General features: G+C 37.4%; 1 protein-coding gene across 1 annotated transcript in view; it reads right to left on the bottom strand.

Moving 5' to 3' along the window:
• Positions 1 to 837: 837 nt before the first annotated feature.
• The window catches only part of Polr2A (RNA polymerase II subunit RpII215), a 75,367-nt gene continuing 59,519 nt past the window's right edge, over positions 838 to 16,685 (bottom strand). Inside the window, exons 18-20 of the mRNA XM_089105191.1 lie at positions 7,079 to 7,289; positions 4,565 to 4,722; positions 838 to 2,223 (exon numbers count right to left, since the gene is read on the bottom strand). Of these exons, the coding sequence (XP_088961317.1) occupies positions 1,321 to 2,223; positions 4,565 to 4,722; positions 7,079 to 7,289 (1,272 nt within the window). The 3' untranslated portion in view covers positions 838 to 1,320. The remainder of the gene's footprint in view (positions 2,224 to 4,564; positions 4,723 to 7,078; positions 7,290 to 16,685) is intronic.

Genomic DNA, 16,685 nt, shown 5'->3' with positions numbered 1-16,685 from the left:
GAGGCCAGAACAAAATTGGTGGTCACCGTTGAGAAACGACGTACAGCCCTCTTGGAGGCTTCCACCTCTTCGGTCGTCTCTGGGACAGTGATTGGCTGTACCATGTCAAAACCGTTGCATAGGAACGGAACTCATGGAAAACTTCTGAGTGAAATTATTGATGCTAGGCGAGGTGGAGCTGTGTTTAATTCACGCAAAAAGTTTAAAAAAAGTACTACAACATCAACACCGTCGTAGAATATAGAAAATATATCATAGAAAATAAATACTGAAAAACAAGTAAGAACTGAACAATTACGAATTAGGACAATTAAAACTAAAACACAATATGAATTTTTATCTTTTTTAGAAATAAAAATAAGTCGTTTGATCTTGGACATTTACTAACCATACAGAACAGATAATATCTAGCATTATAAAGAATATGATACCAAGCAAAAGTTTTATTAAAGAGAAAATAGACACAAAACTGTACTTAGTTCAATGTAAATACCTCTTGTCTTTCACCAACAAATAAGGCCCTGACAAATAGAATCAGAATTTTTTTTTTGTAATACATGACACTAAACGGTTATTACTCAAATATTTTTCAAAGAACGAAATATACAACTAAAAATATCTCTCGCAGAGATGTAAGCAAAAGTAAAGTTATGCTTATTTCTTCTTCTTCTTTTTTCTTTCGGAGTCATCTTTCATTGGTGGGTAAGCTGGACTGGTCGGTGAATATGTAGGACTTGTTGGTGAGTAAGTAGGACTCGTAGGGCTATACGAAGGTGTAGTAGGAGAATAATTTGGAGAAGCCGGTGAAAATGAATACGAAGGAGAAGTTGGCGGAGAAGTTGGACTGTATGTTGGCGAACTAGGCGAGTAAGTTGGAGACGTTGGGCTATAGGTTGGCGATGTTGGGGAATACGTGGGTGAAGTTGGGCTGTATGTTGGGGAAGTTGGAGAATAAGCTGGAGATGTGGGTGAATATGTAGGACTTGTTGGAGAATAATTTGGACTGGTTGGGGAATAGCTTGGTATTCCTGCTGAGTACTTCGGAGAAACAAGACCTGGAGTGCTTGGACTGTACGATGGAGATGTTGGACTGTAACTTGGTGAAGTAGGAGAGTAGCTTGGTGACGTTGGTGAATACCCAGGACTTGTAGGAGAATAAGAAGGAGAGCTCGGTGAATAGCTTGGAGACGTAGGGGAGTAGCTGGGGGAAGTTGGGCTATAACTTGGAGAACTTGGACTGTAAGAAGGCGATGTAGGAGAATAGCTCGGTGACGTGGGTGAATAGCTTGATGATGTGGGCGAATAGCTTGGAGATGTAGGTCAATAGCTAGGTGACGTCGGTGAGTAGCTTGGAGATGTCGGAGAATATGTTGGAGATGTTGGGGAGTAGCTCGGAGACGTAGGGGAGTAGCTCGGGGATGTAGGAGAATAGCCAGGCGAAGTTGGCGAATATCGCGGAGATAACGGCGAATAGCTTGGTGAAGTTGGTGAGTATCCAGGACTCGTGGGACTATAATTTGGAGAAGTTGGTGAATAAGAGGGACTTGTTGGGCTATAGTTCGGAGAAGTCGGCGAATATGAAGGACTCGTGGGACTATAATTTGGAGAAGTCGGTGAGTAAGAAGGACTCGTTGGACTATAGCTCGGACTTGTAGGTGAATATCTTGGTGATACGGGTGTTAGGTTAGGGCTGGCAGGGGAGTAAGCCGGAGATGTTGGAGAGTAACTAGGGGATGCAGCACCTGGACTTGGAATATAAGGACTCATTCCACCAGGACTTCCTGGGCTATGCGAAGGTGACCATCCAGGCGAGTTAAAAGCCGGGGATAAGCCATAAGCTTCTGAAGCAGCAGATGGGGAAAACGACGGACCACCAGGAGTCATACTAGCTACACTAGGAGTCATACCTAACCATGTACTTCCATAGAATGGAGTAGCGCCCTGAGTCCATGGGGTACCCTGGGGAGTCATAGCTCCCATGGGGGAGACTGCCCCTCCGTGGAAAAATGCATTACCAACGGCATTCGTTGGAATTTCCACACCTTGTTTACATTTTTCAACATCCAAAAGTAAGTCAAACGCACCAGTGCCCATTCTGGGTAATTGTCCAAGAATAATATTTTCTGAAACACCTCGAAGTGGGTCAACCTCAGCATGTGATGCGGCATCCAGCAAGATATCAACCGTTTCTTCGAAGGAGCATCTCATCAAAGCACCAGTGTCCTGCAATAATAATTAAACTGTAAACACGAATCATCAGGAATGGACATATAATAAAATAGCATTGCCTTCATGAACAACAACAAAAGAAAAGTTTCCATACGCATATATAATAGGAAGAGAGGAAGGAAATAGAATGAGAAAACCTCAGCTTTAGGGTAGAATGTTTATTGGATTAGAAAAACCAAACTTCTTGCATAGAACTATCAAATGCAAGCTTTGACGGCAATTCGCCACACTTTTTTTGTGACTACTCTCTGTGCTATTATATTATCATTTTTCGTCCACGCAATGCAATAGTGTAATGCGTGGAGACACTCACACACACACACAAAAAAAAACAGCAAACAAAACAACAAACAAAAAATTACAAACAAAAAGAAACAACCAATTTTTTTAATAAGAACCTGGTTTCTTTCGTCGAGGTGGAAAAACAACTATAAAATTTGATAAAACATTGGAAAAGCAAATTTAGAAAATCCACCATAATTAATCCGGATTCCTTTTCCTTAAGAAGAGGAAAGCTCTAGGGCCATGGTAATCAAACATGTGAAAAATTAGTTCATACTAAATAAACAAAGCATTAAACAAATTACAAAAAAAAATTATTTCTGTGCTCCATCTAGCCTGAGAAATCGTCCTAACCTTTTAACACTAACAAATCCATCACTCACTATACTTTCCAGCCATATTTCATCAAACCTAAACAACCCAATAAGTCGATATGGTATCATAAAAATCATTTTGCGAGCCAAAGCATCGACAGACCGTCTCAAAGACAAAGGGTATATTAGCAAATTCTCGAAGAGGACTACCTATCACCGAAAGCTTTCTAGAAATTGTGGTTTGAATGTGAAGATGGATTGAAAAAACAGTGAAATTTTATTTCTTTTCGATGGGCGATTTTCTTAATCTAAACGCACGGCACCACGGGGAACTCCCAAAGCAGATCAATTACTCAAATGGTACTTCCTTTAAAAAGATTTTTAGCATTTTCTGATCAGGTATGCTAGAATATTTTTGGGACTGCCCTTTCCTGAACTAGAAAACGAAGATCCTCCTCGGTTTTTATCGAAAAGCTGTTGATCCGATCCCACTGCAGCAAGGTTGAACGACAGTCTTGCTACTTGTCCCTGTACAAAAGATACCCGCAACTGAAACGTCGATTCGACAGCCTATGTGCCAGCAATGGCTCTGGGTAATCTTTATCCCGTGTCCCGTGTAAAAAGACCCAGCAAATGAAACCTCGATTCGACACCCTATGTGTCGGCAATGGCTCTGGGTAATCTTTATCCTTTGTCCCTGTATAAAAGACCCAGCAACTGAAACGTCGATTCGACACCGTATGTGCCAGCAATAGCTCTGGAGTATCTTTTTCTTTATCATTTTTTTTTTTTCGAAAACACAAAATTCACATTTTCCGATGACGTAAGTTTCATTAAAACTGAATTTCTCTATCTCTGGCAAAAAAAAGTGGAAGTTAAATGGTTTTTCTAAGATTTCTGGGAAAGCAGGTGTCAGCTTTTAGTTTCTTGTCTTTTGTACAGATCTCTTATCCATATTATACAAGACTACCCAATCATGACAAGACCAACCCTTTTTTTTATCAAAGCGCTTTTTAAAGTATACCTAATTTTCAAGGAGCAGTTCATTTACAAGAATATCACTAGAGTACCCAACCAATTCCAAATGATTTGTCCACATAAACTAAAAGAAAATTTACAATGGACGAGATAGCGTAAATCGTTAAGATTTCGCATGGCCTTAACTTTTTTTTTTGGCAACTAACTCGATTCGTCAACCTCACATATCATACGATCAACACTCTCATCCATCTCTCCGCATAAAGGGCAAAAGCAAGGACCACCTTGCCCTTGCCTCTATCCTAGATATTTTCTCATTGTTCCAAGTAGTAAACTATCCGCCCTCAATTCAAGAATATTGCCCACTCCAGCCCCTCTTTTATAAAGTTACCCCTTCAACTTCAGGTCTCCTATACACAACCACGAAGAGGTGCATGGAATCAGAGAGGTTACTTATATACTGTCAAACTTTTACCTCTTGATCTCATAAAATATTTCCTGTCCGCTTCGCCATCTCATAATCTATACCTAGGTAGAGGCGCAAGCCTGTTTTCGCAATATATTATTATTATTATTAGACCTAATCCATTATTCCATACTTTCCCCACTCCACAGTCTTGTATAATCTTACACACCAGGCATGGTTATGAGCCCCATCTAGATATTTTCTTTATTATTGAACTAGAAACTTTACAGGTCCAGAAATTCCCCTAAGTGACTGCTCATTTCGGAAGATTTTCAAATAAAATAATGTCATTTACCTGTCTGTTGATACCATGACGAGTAATGGCCATGAGGTAGCCTTTTGCAGTCATTACGTCACAAAGCAGGGCCAGATGGCGGTAGTTGACATAAAGACCGTAGAATTGAAGCACTGCGTTCATCTCTTTTTCTATCGATTTTCGAACAGCCTCAATGCCTAAAAACAGCGGTCGGTTAAAATTTCCAAGAAAATCGCTTAAATTAAGGCATGAGTCATTGATTATGACAAATAAAGGTATACTTAAATTATAAGCTACGTTTGTCGAAAGTAAAAAAAAATAAAAATAAAAAAACGATAGCTAGAAAATTAAGGAAAACAAAAATCAATATTTCCTAAAAGGGGCAGTATGTCCGCTAAATTACACCTTCACTTTTGCAAGCAATGGGGTGGGCATGGTGGTCCGAAGGCTTCCTTCCCAAAAAAGATAGTTTAACTGTTTTGTCTCTCTCTTCCCCGGGAAAAATCTTGCCCCGCCCCCTTTGTTATACATGCGCGCACTTCGGGAGGAACACATCCGTGACCCCTTTTGGGTGGCAAATAAACTTCGAAAATTGCACAAACTAAACAAAAACAAAACAGGTGACAGAAATTAAAATCAATGAATTAAAGAGATTTTAACTGCAAGTTATTAGATTTTATAGCTTTATTACGTTTTTTAAAGTTTCATTAGATTCCACTTATATTTAATACCGAAAGACAATATTGGTCTTATAAAATACTTGCTATCAAAAATTGTTTTATTAGAAAAAGAATAAAAGAAACGAACCTGCTCAGGCTCAGCATATTGAAACGCTAAAATTTGGAAATTATGTTCCTGTCTTCATGCTTACTCACTTTATTTCTTAATATCCAACAAATTGCAAAAAATCAATTAAGTTACAGAGCATATCATACTGTATTTTACAACTTCCTTCTTCTCCCCACCATTAATAATTCCTTGGAATTAGACCCAAAGCAAATGTTTGTCACTCTTGGCCCTAGCAATAAATAGCTCTCTTCCCTCCCCCCCCCCCCCACCCCCAAATTTTGAAGAAATATTTTTTTTGGCGTTTTCATTGGAAATCACCCTTTTTGGTCTTCGGTTAAAAATATTTCAAAATTTAAAGTTTTCCCCCTCGCTCAACTAGATTCTGAGTACAAATCACTTAGGTTACGGTAGTGACTATTTACTACTACGGTACTTGTCTAGAATCTGGGTACACACGCGAGAAGTGAAGTTTCGTTAATGCTAGAGAAATAAAACAAAATAGAATGAAAATATAATAGTTCAGAAACAAATTTAAGCTATATATTTGCACATTAGGGGGGTGGGGGAGGGGTAAAGCATAGCATATATTAAATAAGCAGCCTAATCTAACCTAACCTAGCTACCTTTTAGTCCCCCTAAACCCCAAAAAACTAAAGTTTAAATCTTTGTCACGGGGTGAGCAATATCTTACAAACCTGTTTATCAATAGCGACTTAGAGATTTCGATGTGGTCTTTCTTTCGTGTGTACCCAGATTCTAGACAAGTACCACTACTACTAACAACTGTGTTGCTCGTCGCGACACAAAACCTTCTGATGTCAACACAGCTTAAAGGCATGTTTCTTCATTCTATTTACCTGAAGGGTCACCTCTCATCGAGGGGGAGGGCCTAGCGAGACGCAGATTTGAAAAACCGTCCAAAGGGCTTTGAGTCGAACAGGATACGACTATGACATCTCTTCAATATGAGACACCATGCCAGCAGAACTTAAATCAATCCATACATTGATCAAAAATTTAACACAGCTCTAAACTTTACTATGACCGATACATACTATGACCCATAGTATGTTCTATAGATAAACGTATAGTTTACTCAAATTTCATTACGAAGTTAATGCTTTAAGAAAGTTCTATGAACTTTACAGCAAAAGATAAAATTAAATATATTGATACAAGAAATTATTTAACTAGATTTATAAGTTGGGCTATAAAGAAATCCAGCAGCATTGCAGCAAAAATAGTTCATCTGCCTACCAAAATTGGCAACCATAATTTTTGATTAAACGAGGGAAATGGGTGACTCATTCAGTAAATAAAAACCGTAAAATACTAGACGTTTTTTCTTTTCTTTGTGGGGTAAATATGCCTTAGAAAAAAGAGCTGAAAGGGTTAAATATGCCTTAAAAGAAAGAGCATCATGTTTTCTTTGTGGGCTGGATATGCCTTGGAAGAAAGTATTAAATAGGCAAAATACACCTTAAAAGAAAGAGCATCAGGCACAATTCCCTTTGTCATGGACTTTCTAACCATAGAAAATTAAACCTTCTATTTTATGGGATTTCCAGACTACCCTTAGGTAAATTACTCTGAAACCTGATGCCAAACTTTTTTTTGCCTAAATTACAAATTTTTTTACTTTCCAGCCTACAGCTAAACAGAACGATGGTGACCCTTTTTTTTTATCAAAGCGCTTTTTAAAGTATACCTAATTTTCAAGGACCAGTTCATTTACTGTCCCACAATAAATCCAGAATAACTTACCTAGTACAGTGAAGATTTCACAAATGTCGTTACAGTATGTGCGCACTGGGTCCACATCTCTTTCTGATAAGACCTTCATTAAACTGGTCCCGTCCGTTTCCAGAAGCCATTCAGCAATTGCCCTAAACTCCCCAGTGTCAGTGATGATGATTCTTTTCTTGTTGTCCGTTTGGGGCAAATGCATGTATACTTTGCTAATTGCTTCAATGCCCTAGAAGAAAGAAAAAAGAAGTAAGGACGTATTTAAGAGACCAAAAGCAAAAACAATAAATGCAGGAGTGTGTCTCAACAAGAGAGGGGAAAAAAGAGCAGAGAATGTGAAAGAAGAAAAAGACAGGGAAATGGAGAGAGGGAGGGAAAGAGATTAAGAAGACTGAAATATGGGCTAAAGAACAGTAGTTATTTGAGGATATAACTGCATATAGGAGGATAAATTATAGAGAAAACTGTAAAAAACCTGAATTTCAAAGGGCGGAGGAGGGAGTTTTTATTCAACTTTTCATTGTTTTTCATCAAATATTTATCGTAGAAACACAAAAAAAAACACAGAAATATAGTATCCCTGATCCTATTATGGTATCATATGGTATATATATATATATATATATATATATATATATATATATATATATATATATATATATATATATATATATATATATATATAATAGTAATGAAAAAAACTATTGCCAGCAGTCAAAAGCAAAGAAAATTAATCACATGAAAACAAATATTTTTTTACTAGTCTTTTGAAGGTGCAAAACGAGTGGCATTCTCGAGCCGAATCGGGAAGGGTGTTCCATGTCAAATGACACGCAACAAGAGGATTAAAATCGGATCTTATTGTTGGTGTATGGAGAATTTGGATATTTAGAGAACTACGGAGTTGATAATTTGACCGATCAGATACAAAAGAAGATGTAAACCTAAGGGACCTAGAAATATCACCATGGAGCTGAAGAAAAGCGAAAGACGCACAGGAAAGAATATAAAGTTTTTAAATATCAAGTAACGGTTTAGTTACCGAACGATTTACATCAAGGAGGCACACTTGTGCCTCTATAAAGAGGCAACCCACCACAATGATAAGCGATTTCAGGTCCTAGAGGTCGCAGAGACGGCGGTAATTGCATTTTGTAGCCCAAGCTCAAACTAAGAAACTTGCAAAATTTCATCCTCCTCCGACTTTATCTTCATGGGGTAAACTGGGCTGGAAGTTTCGACCCTCCCACCACAACCCCCCTTTAACGTTGTCCGATTGGGCTGAAATTTAGAGGTTAAGCTTTCCTAGGGCCCGGGAGCTTATCCTCGAAATTTCAGCTCAATCCGATCACTCCTTCCCTGTTTAAAAAAAAAACAAATATAGCCACTTAAAATTCATCATGCCTTTTTTTTTCTTAGCCACGCCTACAGGCCACAGTTGGCAACTGATCCAGGTGAATGAGGACTCATTCGAAGCAGAATTCGACCTGTTAGGGCCTTTTGATATTTTCAGACCGAAAAAATTATCCCCCGAATTTACATTTACGAAAAACCTCGTTTTCCTATAATAGCCCATGTTAATTTTTCCCACCACAACCCCCCTTTAACATTGTCTGATCGGGCTGAAATTTAGAGGATAAGCTTTCCTGGGGCCTGGGAGCTTATCCTCGAAATTTCAGCTCAATCTGATCACTCCTTCCCTGTTTTCCAAAAACCAAATATCAAGTTTCGTGGGAATTTGCTTACGTCGAAAATAGCTTCCCTTTACTAAAAAACAATTACAATTGTGTCTGTTTAGTCCAGCGGTTGATACTCCAGAGTGTCAGGCGGAAAACCCGGGTTCGATTCACCGTCAGAGCAAATTTTTTATATACTGAATTTAAACTTTAAAAAGAAACTCAGTTTCTTTTTTAAATTATTTGAAATAAATTACGTTTTCTAAAGAGTTAAAGAGGCTGAGTTACAAGGTCGACCCTTAATACGTACAGGGATTAGGAGGCACAGTTGGGGGGCTGTTAAAGAGGATGAGTCACAAGTTCGAACCTTAAAACGTACAGAGATTAGGAGGCACCCTGTACGACGTGATTTGAGTTTTCAGGAATTAAAAGCCTTAACACAAGAATGTTTAAGAGCGGGGGGTGGTGGGGGCGACCCCCCCAACATTAACTCCTGACACGATCAGCAAACAATTAGTCAAGCAATAATAAGTAATAAACTGTACAAAAACGTGCAGAAATTATTTGAAAAAAACTACGTTTTCTAAAGAGTTAAAGAGGCTGAGTTACAAGGTCGAACCTTAAAACGTACAGGGATTAGGAGGCACAGTTGGGGGGCTGCCGCCCCCAAACCCCCGCTTTCGCAGCCTTTAAATAAAAAAAGTTTTTTAAACTGAAAGTAAGGAGCGACATTAAATCTTAGAACGAACAGAAATTATTCCCTATATGAAAGGGGCTGTGCCCTCCTCAACGCCTCGCTTTTTACGCTAAAGTTTGACTTTCTCACAACTCTTTTTTTAAACAATAAAAACTTTAGCGTAAAGAGCGAGGCGTTGAGGAGGGCACAGCCCCTTTCATATACAGAATAATTTCTGTTCGTTCTAAGATTTAATGTCGCTCCTTACTTTCAGTTTAAAAAACTTTTTTTTTATTTAAAGGCTGCGAAAGCGGGGGGTTTGGCAACTGTGCCTCCTAATCCCTGTACGTTTTAAGGTTCGACCTTGTAACTCAGCCTCTTTAACTCTTTAGAAAACGTAGTTTTTTTCAAATAATCCTGGATAAGACTCAAGTCTTATGGTTTTTCAACACAAGCTGTTAAATTTTTTGCATCTTACCTTTCTGGGAGACTAGATTGAGTTGATAAATCTCGTGATCTCCGTTCCAAAACTTTTCCAATTAATTACGGAGCGCCTCAGGTCTCTGTCCTTGGGCCTTTTCTATTTCTTATTTTTATAAATGATTTGCAAGAAGTTTTGCCTCTTTGTAAAATTATAATGTTTGCTGATGATGTAGTAATTTTTGCTTCTCACCGGGACCTATCAGTTCTTTTCCATAACCTCGAAAGTACGTTAATAACTGTATCTGATTGGTATTCAAGAAGTTTACTAGCTCTTAATAAAAATAAATGCCAATATATGTTATTTTACTTAACTGGATCAGTAGTGTCAGATTGCTTCTCTCTTTTCTTGAATGGCTTTGAATTAAAACGGGTAGATCAGTTCAAATATCTTGGGATTATTTTAGATGGAAATTTGTCGTTTCATAAATATGTAAAAACACTGTCGTTAAAAACTTCCCGAAATATTGGCATGCTAACTCGTCTTCGTCATTTCTTTCCTAAACCTATTCTAAAATCTATTTATTATTCTTTCGTCCACCCATATTTTCTCTATTGCATTTCGGTTGGGGCATCTACCATTTCGTCTGTTTTCAAATCTCTCCAAATACTTCAGAATAAAGCAATGAGGATTCTTTTTAATGTTGGTTGCAGATGTTCAGTTAGACACCTATATGGGACTTCGGGAATTTTTTCTTTGGATCAACTTCATTTAATTTCTATCTCTAGTATTTATCACGATTATTAATATAGTAATTTACCTGTAAATTTCTCCGATATTTTTCCAACTAATTCTCAATTTCATAATTATCCTACTACGCATCGTTCAGACGTTTCGTGCGAAATTCGCCTGACATCGAGAGCGGGATTCACCATCCGTCACACTGGGCCAAAAATCTGGAACTCAATTCCAGCATCAGTCGGAGAATGCAGCAACAAGCGACATTTTCTAAGACTGGTGAAGAAACATCTTATGACAAGCTAAGCATTTTGTTCATTAGGGTTTTCTTTTCCGTTGTTGTAAAATTTAGTTAGAAAATGGCTGTGTATTTTCGTTGGCAATATTTTCAGCGCTAAACTATGCCACCAGGCATGTGCGCTGTTTTGTGACATTTATATATATATGTGTTATAAATAAAAATATTCTACTCTACTCTAAAGCTTTATCGTAAGTATTCGAAAGCGGTTTGAGAAAAGAAAGGAAAGTAGACATCCATATGACTGGAAAATAGGAAACATAAGAATGAATTAAGCTATGAAATAGGATTCTTAGAATTGGTCCAGGGAAAATATTTTTGAGTTTTGTTAGAATACGGAGGTTTCTCCATACCTTCACTTTAATCAAATCAATGTGGTGTTCAAGATATAAATTTTCGTCTAGGGGGATTCCTAGGAAATGGACATGGCCATCCTTTGGTCTACTAATAAAGCCTTTGGATATATGAATTTCAGATAATTGAGGACAAGCCTGGGATATACGAGAAGAAGCTAAAAGGCTACTTTTAGAAACATTTAAGGCAAGAGAGTTACCATGAATCCAAACTGAAAATTTCTCAAAGAGCTCTACAAGCGTTGTACGAATCTCATCCTCTGTCTTCCCAGAAGTAAAACGAACTGTATAAGCGGCGCAAGAAACAGGAGAATACAAGACTTACAAGCATTAGTTATGGGTACGGAAGACTGTTGGACGACATAGACAACATCAATAAAGAGGATTTTTATTTCTCACTTACAAAATTAAGTCATTTACATAAATTAAAAACAGTACCGGCCCTAAAACCGACCCGTGAGGGACCCCCTGGTCAACGCTTGATGGTGAGCGAAAAAGTGGATCAACAGAAATTATTCTACCAGACAAGAATGACTTGAACCAATAAAACGCACTACCTCTTACGCCAAAATGAGAAAGTTTAAATAGAAGAACACTCTGGGTGAAAGAATCAAAGGCTTTACGAACATCCAGAAACAAAGCAGCAGGAATCAAAAGGGAGTCTAGGGCAGAATGAAGATAATTCAGTAAAACTGCACAAGCTTGCTCAGTTGAATGATTTGCTCGAAAACCAAATTGAAAATCGTGAAAAAAATCTTTAGAAGTAAGAAAATTATTAAGACGAGAACGCATCGCCTTCTCAAATATTTTGCTAAACAAAGACAACAAAGAAACTGGCCAATAGTTGGCTGGATCATTTCGTGCCCCCCCCCCCCCTTATATAATATGATGACTCGAGCACGCTTGAGACTGCTCGGGAAAATGCCATGTTGAAAGCAGAGGTTAATAAGTTTTGTTATGGCAGAAATAATGGAAGAAAGTGTGAAAGTATTTATTTCGATTGGAATTTTGTCTGGGCCAGACGATAAAGAATTTCAATGCCATAAAAATTTTAACACTTTGATTCTCCATTGCTGATTCCAAAAACATTAGTTTAATACAAGTTGGTTCAAGACAAGACCTGAAGTTGGATCCTGAAGGCGAATAATTAACAGGCCAAGCAGTCATTTTACCAATATTCACAAAATATGAAGTAGATTCATCTTAAACATTCAGCTCATCTTCGATAATTTTGGCATCGAGATCCAAAAAATAAGGGGCTGATGGAGACTGAAAAGAGGGCCTAAGCACAGAATTTATAACCTGTCAAGTTTTTCGTATATCTTTACCACAATCTGAAAAACAATTAAAATAATGCTGGGACTTGGCCTTTCGACGCACAGAATTATAAATATTCCTATAAATTTTAAATCACTGAAGGCAAATAGCTTTCGTTGGAGGGCTAGCAGACTTAAAGGCCCTCCAGAGATTATTTTTTCTCCTACAGCTCCTAAGGAGATCAGGGGTCATCCAAGGATTTAGAGGAAAAGCATTCTTATACTTACGATTAGAAGGTGAAACAGAACAAATATCAAGAACAGCATCTTTAATAGGCTCATAAAAATTATCAAACAAATTACCAAAATCAGAATCACTCTCAAAACCACCCCAAGAAATTTCTGTCAATCTTGACCTAAGAAGCATCAATTCCACTTCACCAAACCTAAAAGGCCTCTTACCAGACTCATCAGTCCTCTCAATAGTCAGTTTATCAATACAGTATCTAGAGTAAACAGGGAAATGATCAGAAACGTCAATTATGTACAGAAAATATTGTCAATCAGAGATGACATACTCTCTGTTATGCGAGATGGGATACATACAAGAAGGTAATGTGCCTGCGGCAAGCATGGACGACAGAAAATCCAAAGATACAGAAGACCTATTATCCATCAAATCTATATTAAAATCTCCCATAATAATTAACTCAGTCGACTGTTTTAGGATGGTATCCAGTAGAGCATTAAGGGTGTGTAGAAATAGTGGAATAGAGCCACTAGGAGATCGATAAATAATACCAACAATTAAATCCCTACCTCCACATCTAATATCTACGAAAAGAGACTCAAAGACACCTTCGATATTTCTGGATAAATCCATTCTAAGAGAACATGGGAGATTATTAGAAATATACAAAGCAAGACCACCCTTGGCCATCTTTTGTCGATTCAGTCGTTCCATTTTATAACCTTGCAAATCCAAAAGCATATCATTTTTAGAATCTAAAACTCACATAAACCAACAACGTCAGGTAGCCCATCAGAAAAAATCTGTTTTAGATGGTCAATTGAAGAACAAAGACCCTGGATATTCAACTGGAGCACTGAAAAATATCCATCCCAGTTGACAGCCTCCATTAGACTAGAAACATATTTACTCATTACTGCGTGGTTCATTGTGGTCCGTTACTTGTGGTCCAGGACTCATTACATGTCCGATAGAATTATTAATAATGCTTACAACATCTAACGGGTTATTTTCAAGCTCAAAAAGTCGTCCTACATCTGGGGGCGTTTCTAATTCGCCAGTAAAAAAAAAGATGAGAAATTTTAGATATGGCATAAAATCATAAATATACATGCAAAAAAAAAAAAAAATAAAAAATATCTAATCATAATCCGCGAATGATCGAATCTTTCGTATCATTGATTGACCAGGTGGTTTGGCCAAAATTTGCCCGCGGTCAGTCCATACATTAAATTTACCGAAGCAATCTCTTGCGGCATTTTGCGGCATTTAAAACTCCACGACGCTTTTTTGTTAGAGATTCTGACTAAAACATTCCACTTTTTGTTAGTTTAGTCTTTGCTTTGAAAACAATTCGAGCTAATTCAACATTTTTGAAGCGTATTAGCACTGGAAACACTTTAGATTGATCGTTAGAGTCATTTAATCACTAAGCAATCCAACATCTTTTCTTGTTCAAAATCATCCACTTTCGATTCCAATGACAAAATCCTACTTTCCGAGCTTTTAACCATTGCAAATAGTCCTTTGAGTGACTTTTCTATTTCTTGGAATTTTGGGTTGTAATCAATGGAAATAGCATCATGAATTTTTTTTTACTATAATATCAATTGCTTGATTTCCTGTATCAGGGTCTGATAGTTTAGCCTTAACTTGACGGGAAATCTCAGCTGTAAGATTCACTTGTGTCCGATTTAATTCATCCTGGGTAAAAGCTATTTTTTGCAGGATTAGGCTAGGTGCCAGTGAGCCTTCTGCAATAACGCTCGCTTGGTTTAATGCTAGATAAGTAGGTGATGACGATTTATCGAATCCAATTCGGTAAATGAATCCAATTCGGTAAATACTTTACCAACATCCAACGAATCCAATTCGGTAAAACGAATCCAATTCGGTAAAAGCTTTACCAACATCTTTTTCCGTTCTTTTGCAAGCACTAGGGTTATCCGAAAGTAATTTCAAATTAGACTCTGCCACTTGGTGCTCAGAATGATCGCCGTAGCAAAAAACTGCATATCTCCATAATCCTTTAGAGCCAGTTTTTGACTGCAAAACAATTGCCGGCCAAGGGGGTTAACTTTTGAAACTAGCGAGAACAATATCAAAAGGCTTGAATTTTGATATGAGCGTAGCAATGAAAATAAATGATTACTTATCTTTGAGTGGGTCAAGTAATCCAGTAATTTGCAAATAACTGCAAGTAATTGCAAGTAGTCCAAATATTTCAACGCACGATTCAGATGATAATAGTGCTGAATACTAATTCAAAGCCACAATCCATAAATAATCCTTAAGCCGCACTCACATACAAGTCACTTGTGTAATTAGATGTTAGCTTAATAAATCCTTTAGATGTTAGCTAAAGATGTTAATTAATAACGTTCCGTAATAATTATTGAAATTGTTGTTTATTGTTTCGATGATCATTGTTTCGTAAGAATATTTCGTATTTTGAAGCGATTTCCTGCTTTTTTTATATTTTAGATAGTTCCACAGTGTCATTTCTGATGTCCATTTGTGTGTTATAAATAAATAATAATAGTACTAATCAAATTATCCAAAATTGATCTAAAAAAATCCGATGAAAATGCAGTAAACATTGATCACTAGTGTTTCAAATATAGGGATTTTTTCTTCTTTTTTTTGGGGGGGGGGTAAACTTTTCCCACTAGTGTTTTAGATCTGTTTGACCAAAATTGGTGATTCGTGACAGAAAGCTCTTTGTCGCAGCCTAACCTCCTTCTTGACTTTGAAAAAAAAACTAGAATTTTAGATTTCTGTTCAAACGCACCCCTCTTGACAATCTATGACCTCTGGTTCGATGCAATCACCCCAGAAAAAAAAAGAAGAAAAAAGGCGATAAAATTATTCAAACCCTTTTCTACTTTTGAAATGGAGAATTGTTGAACTCCAAATAAAGGTTGTACCATGACAAATCAACTGTCTATCTCAGAATTGGCAATATAAGATTTTTTTACCTCTCTCGGTTCACAAAAAAAAATTTTGGGGGTATTTTCACTGAAAAAAATGACTTTTTTGGTACTTTGACTCGGGAAATTGAAAAAAAAAGCAAAATTACCCCACCCCCCTCAAGGTTTGAAGGTTTCGATTCAAGGTTTCGATTTTGTTACTGAAAAGGGCACTCTTATACCTTGATTTCCGTTCAAATGAGCCCATTCTTGGTATTCTAAAACCACTAGTTCTATAGTCATCCCTTATGATGAGATTTTTCTTTCTATCGAGTAGGGAAACTTCATGTCCCCTGTTCAGTGTTTTCAGCAATGGAATTCAAATTGGTGTCATCCCCCTGGAAGATGTTTTCACTTCCATTCGAAATACCCTTTTCTAACATTTTCATTAAAACATTAAAAAAACCTCCCACTAGATACTTGGAAAAATTCTTTTTTCAACTTCTGTGAAATATTAGAAGGCAAAATGACAAGGTACTTTTTTAAGCTAAAATTCGGTTCTGGCTATTACGGTCTACATCCAAAGAGTATAGGTAACTTATGAGAGTGGGAACTGGCACCAGGGGCGTCCCGAAGGGGGAACAGGGAGGGGCACGCCACCCCCCCCCCAAACCGCCGAAGGCGAAAATTTTAGCAGACATTTTGCAAAATCGGCAATTTAGCAAAATGATTGATTTCTGCAGAAAATTTGGCATAAATCAGGTAGCGATTCGGTAAACTTTATGAAGATGCCCCCCCCCCCCAATAAAATGAGCCTCAGAACGCCCCTGACTGGCGCTAGTATCTAAAACCTGTCATAAAAAAAAACGTAAAAATAACAAAAACTGTCATCGGCATCTAGCGTTTGGTGGCACTCTTTCAGTGTAATAATAAGAATAATCGATTTAATTAGCGTAATTGGGTAATAAGTGTCTGATATCAGTTCCTGAAAGAGAAATGATTATTAAGCTTGAAAAATACAGCCGTACTTCATTTCAAAGCAAAACTT

Source organism: Artemia sp. Qi Xiang Cuo, chromosome 19, assembly GCF_049724085.1.
Source record: "Artemia sp. Qi Xiang Cuo chromosome 19, ASM4972408v1, whole genome shotgun sequence".
Taxonomy (NCBI): Eukaryota; Metazoa; Arthropoda; class Branchiopoda; order Anostraca; family Artemiidae; genus Artemia; species Artemia sp. Qi Xiang Cuo.
This window is presented reverse-complemented; position numbering and strand designations above follow the sequence as displayed.